Source organism: Chelonia mydas, chromosome 1 (assembly GCF_015237465.2).
Source record: "Chelonia mydas isolate rCheMyd1 chromosome 1, rCheMyd1.pri.v2, whole genome shotgun sequence".
NCBI classification, from domain to species: Eukaryota; Metazoa; Chordata; order Testudines; family Cheloniidae; genus Chelonia; species Chelonia mydas.
Window position 1 is genome coordinate 343,015,445 of NC_057849.1, and position 17,767 is coordinate 343,033,211.

The window sequence follows — 17,767 nt, forward strand, 5'->3', positions numbered from 1 at the left end:
GAGCAGCAGGCAAACAAGCATGCCAGGGCTTTTCAAACGGCGCCGAGTCAGCCAGCATAATGGCTCTCAGGAGAGGAAACAAATCTGTGCTGGGGGAGAGAAATCCAACAGCAGCCTTCGCACAGCAGGAGAAAGAGAACAGTGCGGCATGAGCGCTTGGGGCAGTCCCCGCTTTCGATTTTAAAGGGACGCAGCCTAAATAGGAGTCATTTCACAGTGTGCCCTTCTCTTGGTTACATCATTAAAACAACAACATTTTAGCAAAGCCCGATTTACTTTACTAGGGGCATTTCATGCCATACTTGGCATTAAACTTGACCAAACTAGTCAGTTTCCTTCCATAGGCGCTCACTACTAGTTCCCCGCTCCTGGGGAGGCGTACGCCTTTACCTCTCTGATGCTTTTCCTCATAATTTCATGAGAGCTTTTATACCCACAGTGAATCAAATCCATCCCCATGGATACCTAACGTACGGCCTCCTGTGCGTCACTTTACCTCCTCTATGCTCCAGAGAGAGAGAAGGCGGATGAGGTAAACACATCTTTTACTGGACCAACTTTTGTCAGTGAAACAGACAAGCTTTTGCGCCTAGGGAACACTGCAAACAATAAGGGGCTTAAGTGATACACAGACACCATATGCTGGTCTAATGCAGGGAGTGAAATTCACACAGCATTTTTTGGTAAAGTCCTTTACAAGATTTTAATGTGCTGGGCATTACGCAACTGACAGCCCCCTTCACCATCTCCCCCAAAAACCACCGTTCTATTTTCTAAAGCATCTCCTTAGCACAGTGGTTCTCAAACTGGGGTCTACGGGCCCCTGGGGGTCCATGAGGGTACTCCAGGAGGTTTGGGAGTCATGTGTGGCTCCAAGGGGCCGTGAGCCATGTCCAAGGCTGCTGGCCCCACTGATCAACTCCTCCTCCTCCCCCCCCAATGCCTCCTGCATGCCGCAGAACAGCTGTTCAGCAGTGTGCAGGAGGGGCTGGGAGGGTGGGGGAGGAGCAGGGATGGGGCACGCTTGAGGGAAGGGGTAGAAAGAGGCGGGGAAGAGGGGGAGCAGGGGTGGAGTGGGCACAGGAAGAGGTGGAGTGGGGACAGGGTCTGGAGCTGAGCAGGGGTTGAGCACTCCCGGGGAAAATTAGAAGTCGGGTTGGGGAGTCCCCGAAAAATTTTAAATCAAAATGGGGGTCCTCGGGTTGCTAAAGTTTGAGAACCGCTGCCTTCGCGGATTCGTTTTCTTTTCAAATATTTTGAACAGACTGAAGTTACAGGGGTTACAAAGACATCTTCCATGGAGGCAGTTACGCAAGATAAGAGGAGATAATTTCACACACTTCTCAGTCTCCACCGCCCCCCCCCCCGCCCCCGCCCCGGGGATGCATGGAACCCAGGGTATGTCTACAGTGCAAAGAAAAACCCACACAGCGACTCAGCCCCTGGATCATCTGACTCAGGTTTCCAGGGCTAAAAAAGCAGAGTAGAGATTTGGGCTCAGGCTGGAGCCCGGGATCCGAGACCCTCCACCCTCACAAGGTTTCTCAGCCCGGGGTTCAGCACAAGCCCCAACTTCTACATTGCTTTTTTCGCCCTGCAGCCTGAGTCCTGTGAGGCCAAGTCATAGAATCACAGAATATCAGGGTTGGAAGGGACCTCAGGAGATCATCTAGTACAATCCACTGCTCAAAGCAGGACCAATCCCCAATTTCTGCCCCAGAACCCTAAATTGCCCCCTCAAGGATTGAACTCACACCCCTGGGTTTAGCAGGCCAATGCTCAAACCACTGAGCTATCCCTCCCCCCACAGGTGACCTGGCTCTGAGATTCGCTTCTGCTGATCTTTTATGGCAGTGTAGACAGACCCATCGTGACCTGCTCAGAAAGCAATGACCAAAGGCAGGTCTGCAGGGCAGAGATAATGGGTTGATTCTCGACACCGCGGAGGACCACAGTTCCCACTGAAGTCCATAGGGGCTGGGGGCACCAGCCTGTCTGGGAAACAGTCCCTAACTTTCCCCTTGCTGCTTAACTCGGCGCTAAGCCGGGGTCAATCGTCTGCATGCAATTCTCTCGTCCGGGTTTGCTCTTCCAAGCACCTAAATCTGCAAGGCTGATGGTGACCCTGATTAGCTCGCCCTGTTGAGAGCAGAACCACATCACACCAAGCCCTGTGTGTAGAGGATTGGGGTGAAAGAAACTGAGAATTTTCCCTATTACAGGCCCTTAAGTTTTACAAACTGCATCCAAGTCCCCGCACCTCCCCCCAGTATAGAGAAGATTCTACAGCTCGATTCTGCAAGGGGAATTCTATACAGATGCTTCCCTCTCCGGCTTCTGCATTTCTTTAACTGCATTCAGGTGGCCGCACTTCCCCAAAGGGGCCGGGGAACAGGAAAGCAGGTCCCTCTTCCTCAAATTGCCAAGAGTGCCTTGATGGGACTGCACTGGGTATGGAGGGCCCAGGATTGGGCAGGAATTGGGCGGGGGGGGGGCTGTATTAATATTCCCAGCTGTATTAATATTCACTTCACTGCAAGCAAAGCTCCCTCCCGTGGAAGTTAAAGTAATCAAAGCCACCCAGTCAGTGCATCTCATTACAAAGCCAGGGGAAAGCGAGTCACGCCCGTGGGACTCAGCCGAACCCTGCCACTTTCCTCCAGGGGCCCCGCCTCTGCCCCAAGGCCATTACACTCCTCTGTTCAGCTGCCAGAATTGCTCATTAGCTATATAAGGTGCTGTAATCTGCATCCCGAGGCTGGGGCGCGCCCTCTCCGTTGGGCAGCCAGACGGAATATAATTCAATTAGCGGCCCGGCCGGGAACACAAGCCAGGGTTTCCACTTAAGGACAGGACTCTGCCCACCCCTGCTGAGAACCGAGTCGTCGTTACACACCAGAGCCCTGCTCCATGGGTTAGTTCAGCCCATATGGGAGGGCTTCCCCCATGAATGTATCCCCCTGCCGTGCCACTTGGCGTAACCTCGAAACCTAACCAGCCTGATTTAACTCTTTACTTCCTACCCGTGCTATTTGCCATGGGTGTGGGGGGGTGGAGGGGTGTGTCAGCTCTGTGACCTGTCAAAACCTCCTCCCCAGGCAAGCCACATAAAAACAATCACGCTGACAATTGACTGCATTAGATGAGCTGTGAAGGAAAGTGCCAGGCAGGTAATTGGATAACGCACGCAGCAGTAATTATGGTGCTTGCAAGCCGCACAGGAAGCCCTGGCACAGCTGGCTCAGCCTGGCAGGTCTCTGCTTAGACACATGCAAACAGCATTTCTTTTGGGGTGGGGGTTTTGAAGCAGGGGGCCACTCCTTCACTCCCCCCCATCACGTTTTCCATCCCCACCAGCCAACGGCCCCCAAATTCCCATCATTCTCTTGGGACACGCAGCGAGGACAGACTCCACAGGGATGTATGAATTCAGAAGGCCGGTGGTGAGGTCTGCAATGCTCATCCTGGCCCGTGGCCTGCTCCAGCCCCCAGCATTTCTGCAGCATTACAAGGGGGCAGACCAGGGGTGGGGGGGGGGGGGAAACGGGGACTCCTGCACATGCACATGGAATTCATTTGCACCTTTGACCAGGAATTGCTGTGCCCATCTACAGCAGCAGTGTCAGCTAACCAAGGGGCAGGGCTGGTGGGCTCTGAAAGGAGCCCCCCTCCGCCCAAGGACGTTCTGAGGGACACCGGTTCCTCTTTGCAAAGGGGAAGTGTAACTACTACCATACTGAGCCTGGACGTTTTGCCACCACTGTCCCAATCTCTAGATCACAGCGCGATCAGGCCGGAGAGAAGCATCTGGAGTGAAAGCCCATCAGACCAAACTAAGGACAAAGAAATAAGCACAGCACAGGGATGTGCCTTATAAGAAGAGAAGGCAAGAAACTGCCAAGAGCTTGTCTTCCTCCATGCACTCTTCTCTCGGGCTGCAGATTCCCTTTGGCCCAGATCATGCCAAAGCTGCACCCGCAAGGCTGAGGTTTGTGACAGAAGTCCCCCTTACTAGGGGGCCAATTCGGCTGGGTATGGAGCCTTTATCAGAGCGACCCTCATCTGACCTCGTTACACCTTCTGGCAGAAGAACTCTGTGTTCTTTGCAAGGGACAACCAGTTAATCCTCAACTCCTCTGAGTCAAATCCCTGTTTTACAGGCAGGGAAAGTGACCTACAGTGGCCTGCGGCAGGTGTATTTAGAGCTACACTTAAAAGTTTTGCTGGAATAGCTATGTTGGTTAGGAGTGTGAACAAAAGAATAAATACACCTCTAAATAATACAGTCATGCTGGCAAAACCCCAGTGTAGATGCAGTTATATGGTGGGGTGTAAGTCCTTTTGCTGGTATACCTTCTTGTGTAGGCAAGGACTGGGAGTCCAATAGCATAGCCAGGAATATAACCCGACTCACAGGTCCACCAGCTCTGACCACTAGACAGCGATGTAGATACTCACTGAAGAGGGGCCCTTTACAAACAGATCAAGGTAAGAAAGCTAGAAGCACAGGGTTCTGCTAGACTGGAATTACAGGGGGCTTTTGGGGCAGTTCCTGGCAAGCTACAAGTGACAACCCTGTGAGGTCTTGCTTCCCAGTTAGAGGGCCGCTCTAAGGATCTCAGCTATTAAAGAAAATATCATTGGCCAAGGAAGGGTTCGAAGTGCATTGGGGGAGATAAACAGGTGACCCAGTAGGTATTTCCAGCTGTACATTTATTCTACGCTAGAAATCAGTCAATTTCATGCTTACACTGAGCTGGTCCAAGTCCATTCAGATGCATGAGATCAACTAGTGAAAGTACCATATTCGATGCTTCCTCCTCTTCTTGGCATTTTACAGGGAGATGGTTAGCACCATAGTGTTCAGAGGCGACAGGCACTGCACTAGGACTGCAGGGGTCAATGCAAAAGGAGGCCAGCCAGAGAAAACTAACCATCAATGGATGTGGGAGGCCATTGGGAAAGGAGATGGGACCTCAGCTCCGTTTCCAGGGGACCGGCGTCCACCCCACAAAAAGTCACCTTTCTAACCAACTCTCTCAGCAGAAAGAAGAGGAGTACTTGTGGCACCTTAGAGACTAACCAATTTATTTGAGCATAAGCTTTCGTGAGCTACAGCTCACTTCATCGGATGCATACTGTGGAAACTGCAGAAGACATTATATACACAGAGACCATGAAACAATACCTCCTCCCACCCCACTCTCCTGCTGGTAATAGCTTATCTAAAGTGATCACTCTCTTTACAATGTGCATGATAATCAAGGTGGGCCATTTCCAGCACAAATCCAGGTTTTCTCACCCCCCCCCCCCAAAGGGACAAACGTGCCACGGAGACTGAGCTGCTCTTACTCCAAGGTGGCCCCGGACACAGTTAGAGAACATGGACAGGAAGCTGTGGGAAGGCTGCCATTGTCCACGCGGTCCCTGTTCGGCAGCTAGGCACCACAGTACGCGAACGCGCGTGCATTGCTAACACAAGACCCCGCTGGCACGCGGCTCAAAGGAGCTCCTCTGAAGCCCCCGCCCGTTTACAGGAATTTGCTGGGCACAGCTGTAAGGTTCATAAGTTCATTGGGAAAGGCACATCTGACCAAGGAGCTGTTTACAAGGCTGACCAGGTAGAAAGATCTGCTCTGATTTGTCCTCTGGCCTGTGTCAATCCCTTCTCAGACACTGTGGTCACCTAGCAAAGGTATTCTGACTATGGCTCAGTGAGCGCCGAACACTTGGCTGAACTATACCAACCTGGGAAGAAAGAGAGCAAAACAGCTGAACCGCAAAGGATATTCTACATGGCACCAGCTTCACGCAACAGCACTGGAAACAACCAGCCAACCCGACGGTGCCCACAGGGTAGGGCTGGGCAGACAATCCTAATTTGTAGTCATTCTAAGCTCTAAAAGCACCTTCTTCTTACCCCAAGACATTACTCCAGTTAGTAAAGTGAAGTGAAGTCGCCATTGATATTAAACAGGCCATGTCAGCTAGAAATACAGTCGATTTAAAAATATTCTAAGTAGCGTCCCCAGTGTTGCAGTGTAGCAATCACATTTTCCTTTAAAAATAAAGAATCTCTCGGTCTCTGGCCTGTCATTCTCAAGAAAACCCCCACAAAGTAGAAGTGGAAACTGACTGTATAAGACAGGAACAAAGTTCTGCAGTGGGTTTAAAAAACCACCGAGGGATGTGTGATTTTTAAAGTCAACGTCCCTGTAAATTCTACAGACTTTGAAGGGCAAGGAGAGCCATGGATACATTTTTTTTCCTTACCTCCCTTAACTGAAAGGCCTTTTTTGAAGGGGGGAAAAGAAAAAAGAAAAAAGAAAAAAGAAAAAAACCAGACAAGTATACGAGATATGGGAACAAGTCACCCGATAGCTGACTGGCCCCCCCATTCCACAGCCTCATTCAATGCAGCACCACGTAGGTGCCTGTGTAATAGAAATGCACAGAGCAAAGAACATCAACAGAGACAAAAGGTGTCCAATTTACGTTCAGCTGGTTATCCAAAGGGCCAGCATACCCTGACATGACGCCACTGCTGATAATGGCTGAAGGTCCATGAGAAACAGTTCCGTCCAACTACTCACACAGCATGTGAGACATTTGCTTTGCATGTTCCCCCCGCATCCCCCCCACTTTTGACCGATTTCACACAATAATCAAAGTCTAAGTCTAAACAACCACCAAACGTATAAATAGGCCCCTTTAAGTGTAGTGTTATTTGCTGTTCCCCAGTTCTCAGCCACGTTCACACTAGGTTAGAGTTGCTGTCTTACAGTATCCAGGCTGAACGAACTGATGCGATCACTATTCAGGGACCTTTCAGATATTATTCTAAGCTCCACTCCCTTCTTAAAGGGATACATCTCACAACTTAGGTTAGAGACAACCTTTACCATGCGTGCACCTGTGTTGGAGGGAGTGGGGGAGACAGACAGTTTTACGAAACCTACCGAGAACAGAAATGCATTTTGTTTCTGGTTTCCTGGATTTTAAGATTCCCTGCTGGGAAACCGGCCACAACAGCTTCATGCTAGGCTGCAAGAGGCCAGCCACGAAGGGCACTGGCTAAAGTGAAGCCAGTCCTCTTTCAGGTGCAGGTGAAGTAAATGAGAATTTACCCTCTTCTTTCGGTTTTCCTTTCAGAAGCCCAGGGAAGGGTTTTTTACGTGTACAATTTTTGTCAGGACAGCATCCTGGCGACTAGGTTTGTTCAGAATAAAAATATCAGCCCCCCCCCCAGCCCAGCCAAAATTAATGAACAAGCAGAGAGAAGGGGAAGAAGAAGGAAAGTGTTTTTTCCTCTATTACATGGATAAAAAGAAACTGACTGTGCTCCTTAAAGAGCTGTGAGCCCTGTTTGGAACTGGGATGAAAAGAACATTAGCTGGGTTCGATTTTATGGGGGTCATTTTCCTCCACCCACGGACCGTCTCACCGCCCTCCCCTCCAGATCCCCCACACCTCTGCCCTGAGGGCTCATCCCAGGCATGGCAATACCCTCGGGCCCCCCATGCCCTGCTGGCCCTCCACGCTCCAGGCAGGGGAATCACCCCCCCAACCTCCGCCATGCCCCCCACACTCTGCCAAGGGACGGGGCTGGCTGCCCCTGTGCCCCCCGCCCCGGGTCTCGCCCCCACGCACCCAGAAGAGCAGGTTGAAGAAGAAGAGCAGGTACTTCACCAGCGGGCTCACGAAGGAGAAATCCTCCCCGTGGGGGCCCGCGGGGGGCCCCGCCAGCCGCCTGGGCATGGCCCCGGGCCCGCCCCGCCCGCTCACTGCCGGCCCATGGGAGCCGGGGCCGCCCTGGCCACCCGCAGCCACCGATCGACCCCGAGCGCCAGCGCCAGCTCCGCCAGCTGGCAGACCCCAGCCTTGCCCCGCCCACCGGCCCGGCTGACCCCGCCGCCTGCTTCCCTATTGGTCGCTCTCCCCCCCCGTCACTCCACGCCCGCCGCGGCCCCGCCCTGCTCAGAACGCTCTGTATCCATCCCGTCTGGCAACACCTGCCAGGCGAGGCAGGTCTTAAAGGGGCAGCGCCTGCTTCCCAGGGGCGGGGGGGGCAGGGGAAGGGCAGAGACTCAGAAGGGTGGGGGAGGGGAAAAGTTCTTAAAGAAGCAACGTGCCTTCTGCAGGCCCAGGAGAAGGGGTAGGGGTGCCCGTGGCAGACCAGCTCAGCTGGAAAAGGGGAACCCCACTGGAGTCGGTGAATGCCCTTTGCCCAGAAGGCTGCCGGCCTAGCTGCACGGGGATCTCGGGGCAGCTGCCACTGTGCAAGATGCGGCTGCAGTACCCGCACAGGAGCGTGCTCGCGTTCGCTGCCAGGGACAGCCAGCAGCGGTTCTCAACCTTTCCAGGCTCCTGTCCCCCTTTCAGGAGTCTGATTGCGTACCCCAAGTTTCACCTCACTTAGAAACGACTTGCTTACAAAAATCAGACATAAAATACAAAGGTGTCACAGCACACCCTTGCTGAAAACATGCTGATGTGCTCATTTTTACCATATACTGGTAAAACAGGGTGGATAAAAATCAATGATTTTTTAAAAAAAAATTTAAAAAATTGGATTTTTTTGATAAAATGCTTTTTGAGGAAAAAAACCTGTCTCAAGATAGTTTTAATTAAGATACATTATAGCTCAAAGATATCTCATCATAGAATAGGGATTATAAATTCTGATTCTACTGTATGAGACAATATATTCATGTAATGTTTAAGAAAAGTTTTGTAAATGAGTTCCAATATGTAAGGGGACTGTTGCCCCCTTACTAACATTCAGTGGGGGTGTTTTGGTTGGCTAGCTCCCAGTACTAAAAGGGGAAGGGTCTATGGGAAACCAGGACCCTGAGACTCATAGTCCCCAGGAACAATGGGGAGAGGCCAATGCTCCTGGTCAGCCTGAATGACAGGCTAATCAGAGAGTCAGGAGGCCAGGGAGGTCCCGTCCTCGTCCTTCGTGTGAGCTGGATTTGCCTGGGTCAGACAGACAGAGCGGGGCCCAGCTAAGGAGAAAGCAGGGGCCCAAGGTGAGCTGGGGAGCAGAGCTGTGCCAGATCCCGAAGGACCAGAAAAGCAGCCCAGAGAGAGCAGACCCTGTCCTGGGAGCAGAGCTGCAGCCCCAAAGCCAGAGGCACAGCCCAGAGAGAGCAGACTGGCCCTGGGACCAGAGCTGCAGCAACCAGAGCCAGAGGGGCCAGAAAGCAGCCCAGGAAGCAGGTCAGTGCTGGGCGCAGAGTCACAGAAGCAGCCTGCAGAGCAGACCTGTCCCGGGAGCAGAGCTGCAGCAACCAGAGCCAGAGGGGCCAAAGAAGCAGCCCAGGGAGCTGGAGGCAGAGCAGTAGCCCGGAGGAGACCGAGTGGTGCAGCTGGGGCTGGAGCTGTCTGGAGCTGGGTGCGGTGAGCAGCGGGGCAGAGCGAGGGGGACCCTGGGCAGCGGGCCCAGCACAGGGAGACGCCTCAGCCAAGGGGCTCTGCAGGCCAGGCTTGGATCGTAACCCCGACAGGGCGGGGGCGACACTGGGAAGAAGGGTCCTGCCACTTAGAGCCTGAGAGCGTGTGGCCACCACCAGAGCGAGTGTCCAACCCACAGCATCCCTGCAGCACAGCCAGGGCCTGAGAAGAAGGCCTGGGACTTACAAGGAACAGACTGTGAACTGCCCTGACGTTCCAGAGACACTGTTTGTGATGTTCCCTGCCACAGAGCGGGGTGATGTGTTTCCTTTAACCTTTCCCATTTTTCCTTATTCTTTTTACAATTAATTGTTGATTAAATAACTTGCATTTGCTTTAACTTGTATGTAATGGTCAGTGGGTCAGAGAAGTGCCCAGTGCAGAGAGAGTACCCCGGAGTGGGGACACCCTAGCTCCTGTCCTAGGTGACCACAGCAGGGTTGGGGGTCGAGCCCCCCAGGAATCCTGGGCCCAGCCTTGTTGGGGTTACGAGGACTCTGCCAGACAGGAGAGTGGAAGGGGAGTCCTCAAGGGCAGGGAGGCCACTGGGTAAAGGAAGTGGGAGTGAGGACTCAGATCCTTTCGCTAGCCCACTTCCCCGGGGTAGTGCAGAAGCCAGGAAAGTTCCCCACAATAGTGGGACTATTGACCTGCTTACAAATAGTTCATGGATTAGGGACCCAATTTTATGGGGTTCCAGCGGCTTCTGTATAGATTATTTAGGTTAATCTTTCTATCTACCCAATGGGACTCAGTGCTCAGTCTAGAAGATACCATCAGAGATGCTTAGTTTTGCAGTTCTCAAACTGTGGATTTGTGTCTCCAGAGATAACATGCTTGTTAACCGCAAAACTGTTCTAAAATAAATAAATATAGATAGGTGAGAAATACTAGACCTCAACCCTATTGTCCCTCTGAAAATTTGTATACACAGAGTCAATCCCTTACCTCTCTCTAAAAGTGCAAAGTTTCAAAAAGTTCAATGAATAGCATATTGTTGGGGGCAGAATAGACCTGGACAAGGAGAAGAAGTCTGGAGATAAATGTGAGAAGCGAGGAACATATGCTTGTTTTGTTAAAATATTATGTTTGCTGTTGAAAATAATCCAGAATACTTAATGTTGTTGTTTTAGTTAAATAAAACAATTTAAATGTCTGTCTGGTGATGTTCTCCCCCTAATACAGCATGGCAAGAAAATCCTCCAAATATTAATGATTAACTTGTTGAATTGGAGATAGTGCACCTCCCAATGACTTCATAAATACCTGCTTCAATGACCTTTGATAAATGAAATAACCAATCATTCATTTTATGATATAGCTGTAAAACTAATCTGAAAAGTTTTCAAAATAAATCACTGTTTAAAAATGTATAGCATGTACCTTTTAAAAATGAAACCTACCTCTATCTCTGAGTTGTGAAGAATATGTATTAAGGTTATAACAACCAACAAGAATGCACTTTTATATAGAAAACAATGATTAAATCGAGTCTTTCTGACTAGTGATTTAAATCATGATTTAAATCAGTTTGATTTAAATCAAATCCACCCTGTTGTAAAATAAATGGATTTGAATATAAATACTGTACTTACATTTCAGTGTATTGTAGATAGAGCAATATAAACAAGCCACTGACTGTATGAAATTTTAGTTTGTACTGACTTCGCTAGTGCATTTTATGTAGCCTGTTGTAAAACTAGGCAAATATCTGGATGAGCTGATGTACCCATTGGAAGATCTCTCTGCCTTCGTCTGCCCCCCTCTCCGCTTCTTCTTTCTCCCCCTCCTTCTTCCCTCTTTCTGCTTCTGCTCTTCTGCCCTACATGTCCCTGCCAGTCACTATGCGTACCCCTGGTTGAGAACCATTGCTGTACAAGACACAGGCAGAGACCATCCCTGCACTGCGACACTTACAGTTTATCAGAAACAGTGGTCACTCGGTAGAGTGAGAGGGCTATGGAATTGACTTGTTATCCCAATCCTAAGTGTTCAAAAAAAATCACACCTCAGGCTCCAAAAGAGATTGGCTTAAAAATCATTAAAAATAATACAGTTTTGGGTCTTTTTATTTTCCTTCCGATTTCTGAGCTTCCGGGGGTCATGTCTGCAAGTTTTTCTCTCCAACCATGATCAAGGTGAGAAATGTACTTAAAAGGAAGAAGAAAAACAAATGAGATTCTCACATAATCACAGGCCCCTAGGGGCTAGGGCTTTAAGAACATCAGACATCACCTGGCAATAAATGGCAACGACCAGCAATGTCCTGGGATGCCCGGCGTAAGGGATCACCCTCTCTTGATCCTCACATGCTTCCACAGATTCTCCATTCATTTAAGCTGTCAGAGAGCCACCGGCTACCCCCAGGATAATTTGCTATTTAGAGCGCTCTTCTACACAAGAGATTGGCCAGTGGGAGACCCGTGAGCCAAATTCCTCTCATGGAAGTTCTACAATGGGGATCAAAGCTACCATCATCTTAAATGTGGAGTAACAGTGTGCAAAGAATACAGGTCCCAGTCTGGTGTTCTAGCCCTGCTGTCTCTGCCATCTGCTATATCGCAGATGATGGTTCTGCTCCAATTTAGGCACGTTTGCTGTGCATATTGCTGCTAACGATTAGCCTCCCTTGTTAATGGAGCAGAATAACCTGAGTTTCACGCCTGCCAACAACTGCAAAGTCCATATGGTGGTGGTGTGCACAGCGCCTGACAGCCAGGAGGTCTGTTGTGGCCGCAGATTATTACAACTCCTCTAACCTACACGTCCCTGCCAGTCGCTTCTGCATTCAGCCATGAAGGAAACCCACAAGCAGAGCCTGATTCTCCTCTCAATATACACCAGTCTAAAGCAGAGGAACTCCAGTGAAGTCAATGGGGGACATGGGTGTAAACCTGGGGTCAGGGAGTGGGACGCTTGAGCTTTCCTTGGCAAACTCTACCTCTGAACTCCAAAATCAAGGAACGAGTTTCTGCAGCAGGATAAAGACAGACTCCGGACGCCGCACCTTGAAATGGGTTAGAAAATCATTAAGGAACCAACAACAGATTTTTAAGCAAACCTGTTGCAACGTGCTGCAGGTTGTGATGTGTACATTCCCGCGTCTAGGGCACAGCCGCATTTAGGAGGTAGCAGAAGGATATTTCATACAAAATGGGTACAAATAAGTTTGAGATCCTCATTTCACTGCAAAGGCCATCGCTTCACGCAGGGCCTGGAAAGCGATCTGAGACGCAGAACTTTATTTTGTAATTGAACTGTGTTAATGAGAGAATCACGACAGGGCCATGAGGCTGGTGACTTCAGCAATTCTGGGGCTCGAGCCAAGGAGATCCTAAGACAAAGCAGCCAAGGAGATTTTAAAGGGTTAGGAAACTTTTAAAATAAATGTAATTCCATACTCTCTGTATTTCTCTTCCCTCATTCTTTATTATGAATATAGTTGGAATCAGACACCTCCATTGCTGTCTGGGGCTCCACGGATGCCACGATGCTGGCCACAGATTGTCCTGCTCCAAAATCTCAGGGCCCTGACACCTGAGCCAGGAGTGGCAGAAGCACCGTACAGGTATGGGGGGGGCTACAGGCACCCGAACCGTGGCCCCATTCCCTGAAGCCCCACCCCAATTTGCTCCTCTCTGCCACCTCACCCCCATCACTCACACTTATGGCTAGCATGGCCCCCGGTCCCTCTGTTCTGGTGCCCTTGACCTGAGCTAAAGGAGAGTCTCCTTTTGGAGACACCGTACAGCCATGTCACGTAGGCCTTGGGGATTTTAGCAAAATATTCCCAATGAGTTATCACCAGTGGGAATTTTTTTACTAAAAGTCCTTGCTGCAGAGTCTTTTGGGAGGCATTTTTATGAAAGGGATTTTTGATGTATCAGGGCTGCGTTTGGCTGGGATGACTTCTGCTTTGTTGTCATTTGAAATTTTGTATAGCCTTTTCTTTAATAAAGGAGAAGTGGCCTAAATATTGATGCTGTCCAACTGGCACAAAGCACATTGTGAAGAGAAATGTTTTTATATTCCTTTTAATGTAAAATACATTTATATGTCAACAGCCCCCAGAGGGGATGGGCACTGAAATGGATCAGCATTATGCCAGTGCCTGAGAATCAGGATGTGAAACTGGTCTGAGAAAGAAGATGAAATTTACCATTCTGGACTCAGTATCCCAGCTGAGAAAATGCAAAAGAGTTAACGAAACTGCAGATGCAGCATTGCCCACTCTTGCAATGGTCTCAAGAGTCTTGCAATTGGGGTCGGGGCTGGGCGGGGGGTTCTTAAAGCCCTTGATTGCTGGAATCATGTGGCTGTCTGAAAATCTCAGCTTTCATTAAACAAAAAAAGTAAATTTCCAGCCCTCCTGGCTGCAGAGAAAAACCCCAGGGGGTGTGAACCCTAAAGTCTCCAACATCAGAAGACAAAAAGAACCCCACATTTATGATTTTTTGAAATTTCAGCATTTTTGAGCCCATCTGAAGATGTCCAGGGTCTGACTCGTGATTTGGAGTTAGCAATACTGCAGAGGCATGCTGCAAAGTAAATGAGGTTTTAAAAACCACTCAGTTTGAACAATCTGGGGTGTTATTAGTAACAGATAAGGAATTTGGAGGTTTTAGGCTATAATTTTTACCTTGTGAGGATCACTTTAAAAAGATAGATGGAGGGTTGGGGTGAGGTCAGTTGGGGATTAAATCTAGGAACTTTGGCTCATTATTTATATCATACCAAAAGTGTCTCAATGAGTATTAAACGGGCTCTCACTCCAATTTCTCCTGATGACACGGATTGGTTACCTCACCACCTGAAAACGCTGTGCCAGGCTATACATGGCTGAGTCATTCCCATTACCTGGAGTAAAATTAAACCTTGCACAGAGCTGCATTAATGGTTTTCTTTAATTACCTTTCTAAGTGCTTAGAGCTGAGAATTTCTCCATTGCTGTCAGCACACCAGGCTGGTGCATTTTCACACAGGGCCAAGTGAATCCGGGTGCAGCTGATTCGACAGCTTCTTGGGGAGGGAAGGATGAGGCATGAAGTTGAACAAACCTGAGTCAGCAAAAGAAAGTCCCTGAGGATGGTTTATGGCTCTGCTCTGGTGCAAAACGATAACTCCTGGTTTGATCTTTTGTGTCACATTTTGGCCCATAAATCCGTGACTAAAGGCTGCAGATCATCCATATTTCAGCCTCTCGTCCACTGTCACATGGCACTGTTAACCCAGCATTCATTACAGAGTCCAGTGGGAAGGAAACAGCCCGTCTCCATCAGGCTAGATTGCCTACCCCAGAATTACTCCCCAAAAGATCAAAGGGCTATAAGAACTGAAAGCTTCCTGCTAACCAACGCCCGATTTCAGGGTTCTGGGTTTCCCGTACATTCACTAATGACATCACAACTGACATGCAGAGCAGGACGAGAGTGAAATGCCTTACATTGCTTTAAGTTTTAGTGATAGCAACAATTATCATCTAATGTAAAACATCAAATCATCCCTGAGATCGGTCCAATAAAAGATATGACCTCACCCACCTTGTCTCCCTAATATCCTGGGACCGACCCAGCGACGACTACACTGCATACGTTTGGCAGATGCCACAGACATTGGGGGCGTGGTAAATAATGAAGAGGACAGGTCACTGACACAGAGCGATGTGGATTGCTAGGTAAACTGGGCCCAAGCGAACAGTATGCGTTTTAATACAGCTAAATGTAAATGTCTGCATCTAGGAGCAAAGAACTTCAGCCAGACGTACCGGATGGGGACTCTATCCGGGAAGCAGTGACTCCGAAAAGGCTTTGGAGGTAACTGTAGATAATCAGCTGAATGTGAGCTCCCAATGTGGCACTGTGGTGGAAAGAGCTAATGGGATCCTGGGATGCCATAAACAAGGGAATCTGGAGTAGGAGCAGAGAGGTGATTTTACCCCTGTACTTGGCACTGGTGCGACCACCACTGGGATCCTGTGTCCAGTTCTGGTGTCCACACTTCAAGAAGGATGTTGTTAAGCTGGAGAGAGTTCAAAGAAGAGCCATAAGAACAATTAAAGGATTAAAAAACCTGCCGTACAGTGATAGATTCAAGGAGCTTAATCTATTTTGCTTAACAAAGAGAAGGTTAAGCTGTAATCAAGGGGTGACTTGATCACAGTCTATAAGTACCTACCTGAGGGACAAATATTTAATAATGGGCTGTTCAGTCTAGCCGAGAAAGGTCTAATGTGAACTAATGGCAGGAAGTTGAAGCTGGACACTCCAACAGGAAATAAGGTGTAAATTTTTAATAGTGAGAGTAATGAACCACTGGAACAATTTACCAAGGGTTGTGATGGATTCCATCACTGACAATTTTAAAATCCCGACTGGATATTTCTCTAGAAGATCTGCTCTAGGAATTATTTTGGGGAAGTTCTATGGCCTGTATCATGCAGGAGGTCAGACTAGAGGATCACAATTCTCTCTTCTGCCTGAGAATTGATAAATCTCTGAAACCCGACAGACATAGGCTGTGATCCTGGCACTGGCTCTATACAGGTTTGGGACGGTAGTCTGGAAATCTCAGCCCAAATAAGGAAAGTTATGTTTTAAATGTGGCATAGAAAGAACTTTCTCCCAGCAGGCAGCTGACCCACCAGGAAATGTCTGTACCTGCTGCGGGCGGATCTGGAGCTCCAGATGGGTCATCTCAGGACCTATATGTAAATCCGTGGTAGAGATCATCCTCGAATCAAGGGATTGCTGAGGATGACGAGGATGACGATGATTTTTCTAACTAAGGAACAGTCAGTAAATGTCCTTATGGTTGGTGCCTCATCCTCTGTAATACGGTTTCTATGATACAGTTACTATTGAGTTAGTAGAAAGCAACCTTGGGAGTGTAACTATGTAACTGCTCCTCTAAATTGCAAATAGTCTGCTGGGGGCATCTGCCATTTTGTGTTCCTTTCCCATGCTGCCTGTTGGCCAGAGGATAATAAACACACTGTGCTCTCTCTCACAGAAGCTGTGCATTTGGTCTTTCTTCTTGTGTTGTTTTTCCCTTACTTGAAGTGTGGACACCAGAACTGGACACAGGATCCCAGTGGTGGTCGCACCAGTGCCAAGTACAGGGGTAAAATCACCTCTCTGCTCCTACTCCAGATTCCCTTGTTTATGGCATCCCAGGATCCCATTAGCTCTTTCCACCACAGTGCCACATTGGGAGCTCACATTCAGCTGATTATCTACAGTAACCTCCAAAGCCTTTTTGGAGTCACTGCTTCCCGGATAGAGTCCCCATCCGGTACGTCTGGCTGAAGTTCTTTGCTCCTAGATGCAGACATTGACATTTAGCTGTATTAAAACGCATACTGTTCGCTGGGCCCAGTTTACCTAGCAATCCACATCGCTCTGTGTCAGTGACCTGTCCTCTTCATTATTTACCACGCCCCCAATGTCTGTGGCATCTGCCAAACGGATGCAGCGTAGTCGTCGCTGGGTCGGTCCCAGGATATTAGGGAGACAAGGTGGGTGAGGTCATATCTTTTATTGGACCGATCTCAGGGACGATTTGATGTTTTCACTGATAAAGATGTTAAATAACGTAGGGCCAGGAACTGATCCCCATGGGGCCAGCCAATGCCATTTGGCTTTCTGGCTTTCCATAAATGGAAAGACTCCTATTGACTTCACCGGGCTCGGATCAGGCCCTAAAGGAGTTGCCGTGTTGTTCAGCAGGATGGCTGCTACTGGTGGCTGAAATGGTGAGCGACCATCCACAGAAGCTGGACACGTGCAAAATCCCCTTACAGTGCGAATGGCAGAGGCGATGGGCCACTTTCTCAGCCCTGGTACAGCTGTTCTATGCCACTCTGGTGGCAAAAGCACCCTTACAGGGAGCAAAACGAACTTCGGCAAAGTGACCCGCTCACAGCATAAGCGGTATTGAGTCCTGACTGCAGCCGGCCCTTCAGCCCCTGTGGCGATTTGTAACATTTTGTGCACCTGTCCTGGTGTTTTAATTGTATTAGAGTTTAACAACTGGCCTGTTCAGTCCCAGCGTCATGGCAATAGGTGTATATATAGGGGTCTGACGGTCCTCACTCGGGGGTTGGTTGGTCGGGTAGTGGCACCTAGTGGTCAGACTAAGGCTGCTATCTCCCACTCCATCGGGCTCCCACCCAAGGCCCTTTGAGGACTATCTATGATCTGATGGCTGAGGCTGCTCAAGTGTGCCCCCCCCCAGCTCACTTCCTGTCTCCGCCCCCGGCTATTGTCCCAAAGTCACTGTCTGGGTTAAGGCAGTGTGCAGGGCATCTGCTGAC

The 17,767-nt window shown here is 49.3% G+C and overlaps 1 protein-coding gene across 1 annotated transcript in view; it reads right to left on the reverse strand.

Annotated features, from left to right (window-relative positions):
* The window catches only part of TSPAN33 (tetraspanin 33), a 29,481-nt gene extending 21,604 nt beyond the window's left edge, over positions 1 to 7,877 (reverse strand). The window contains exon 1 of the mRNA XM_037889428.2: positions 7,651 to 7,877. Within this exon, the coding sequence (XP_037745356.1) occupies positions 7,651 to 7,758 (108 nt within the window). The 5' untranslated portion in view covers positions 7,759 to 7,877. The remainder of the gene's footprint in view (positions 1 to 7,650) is intronic.
* Positions 7,878 to 17,767: the final 9,890 nt, after the last annotated feature.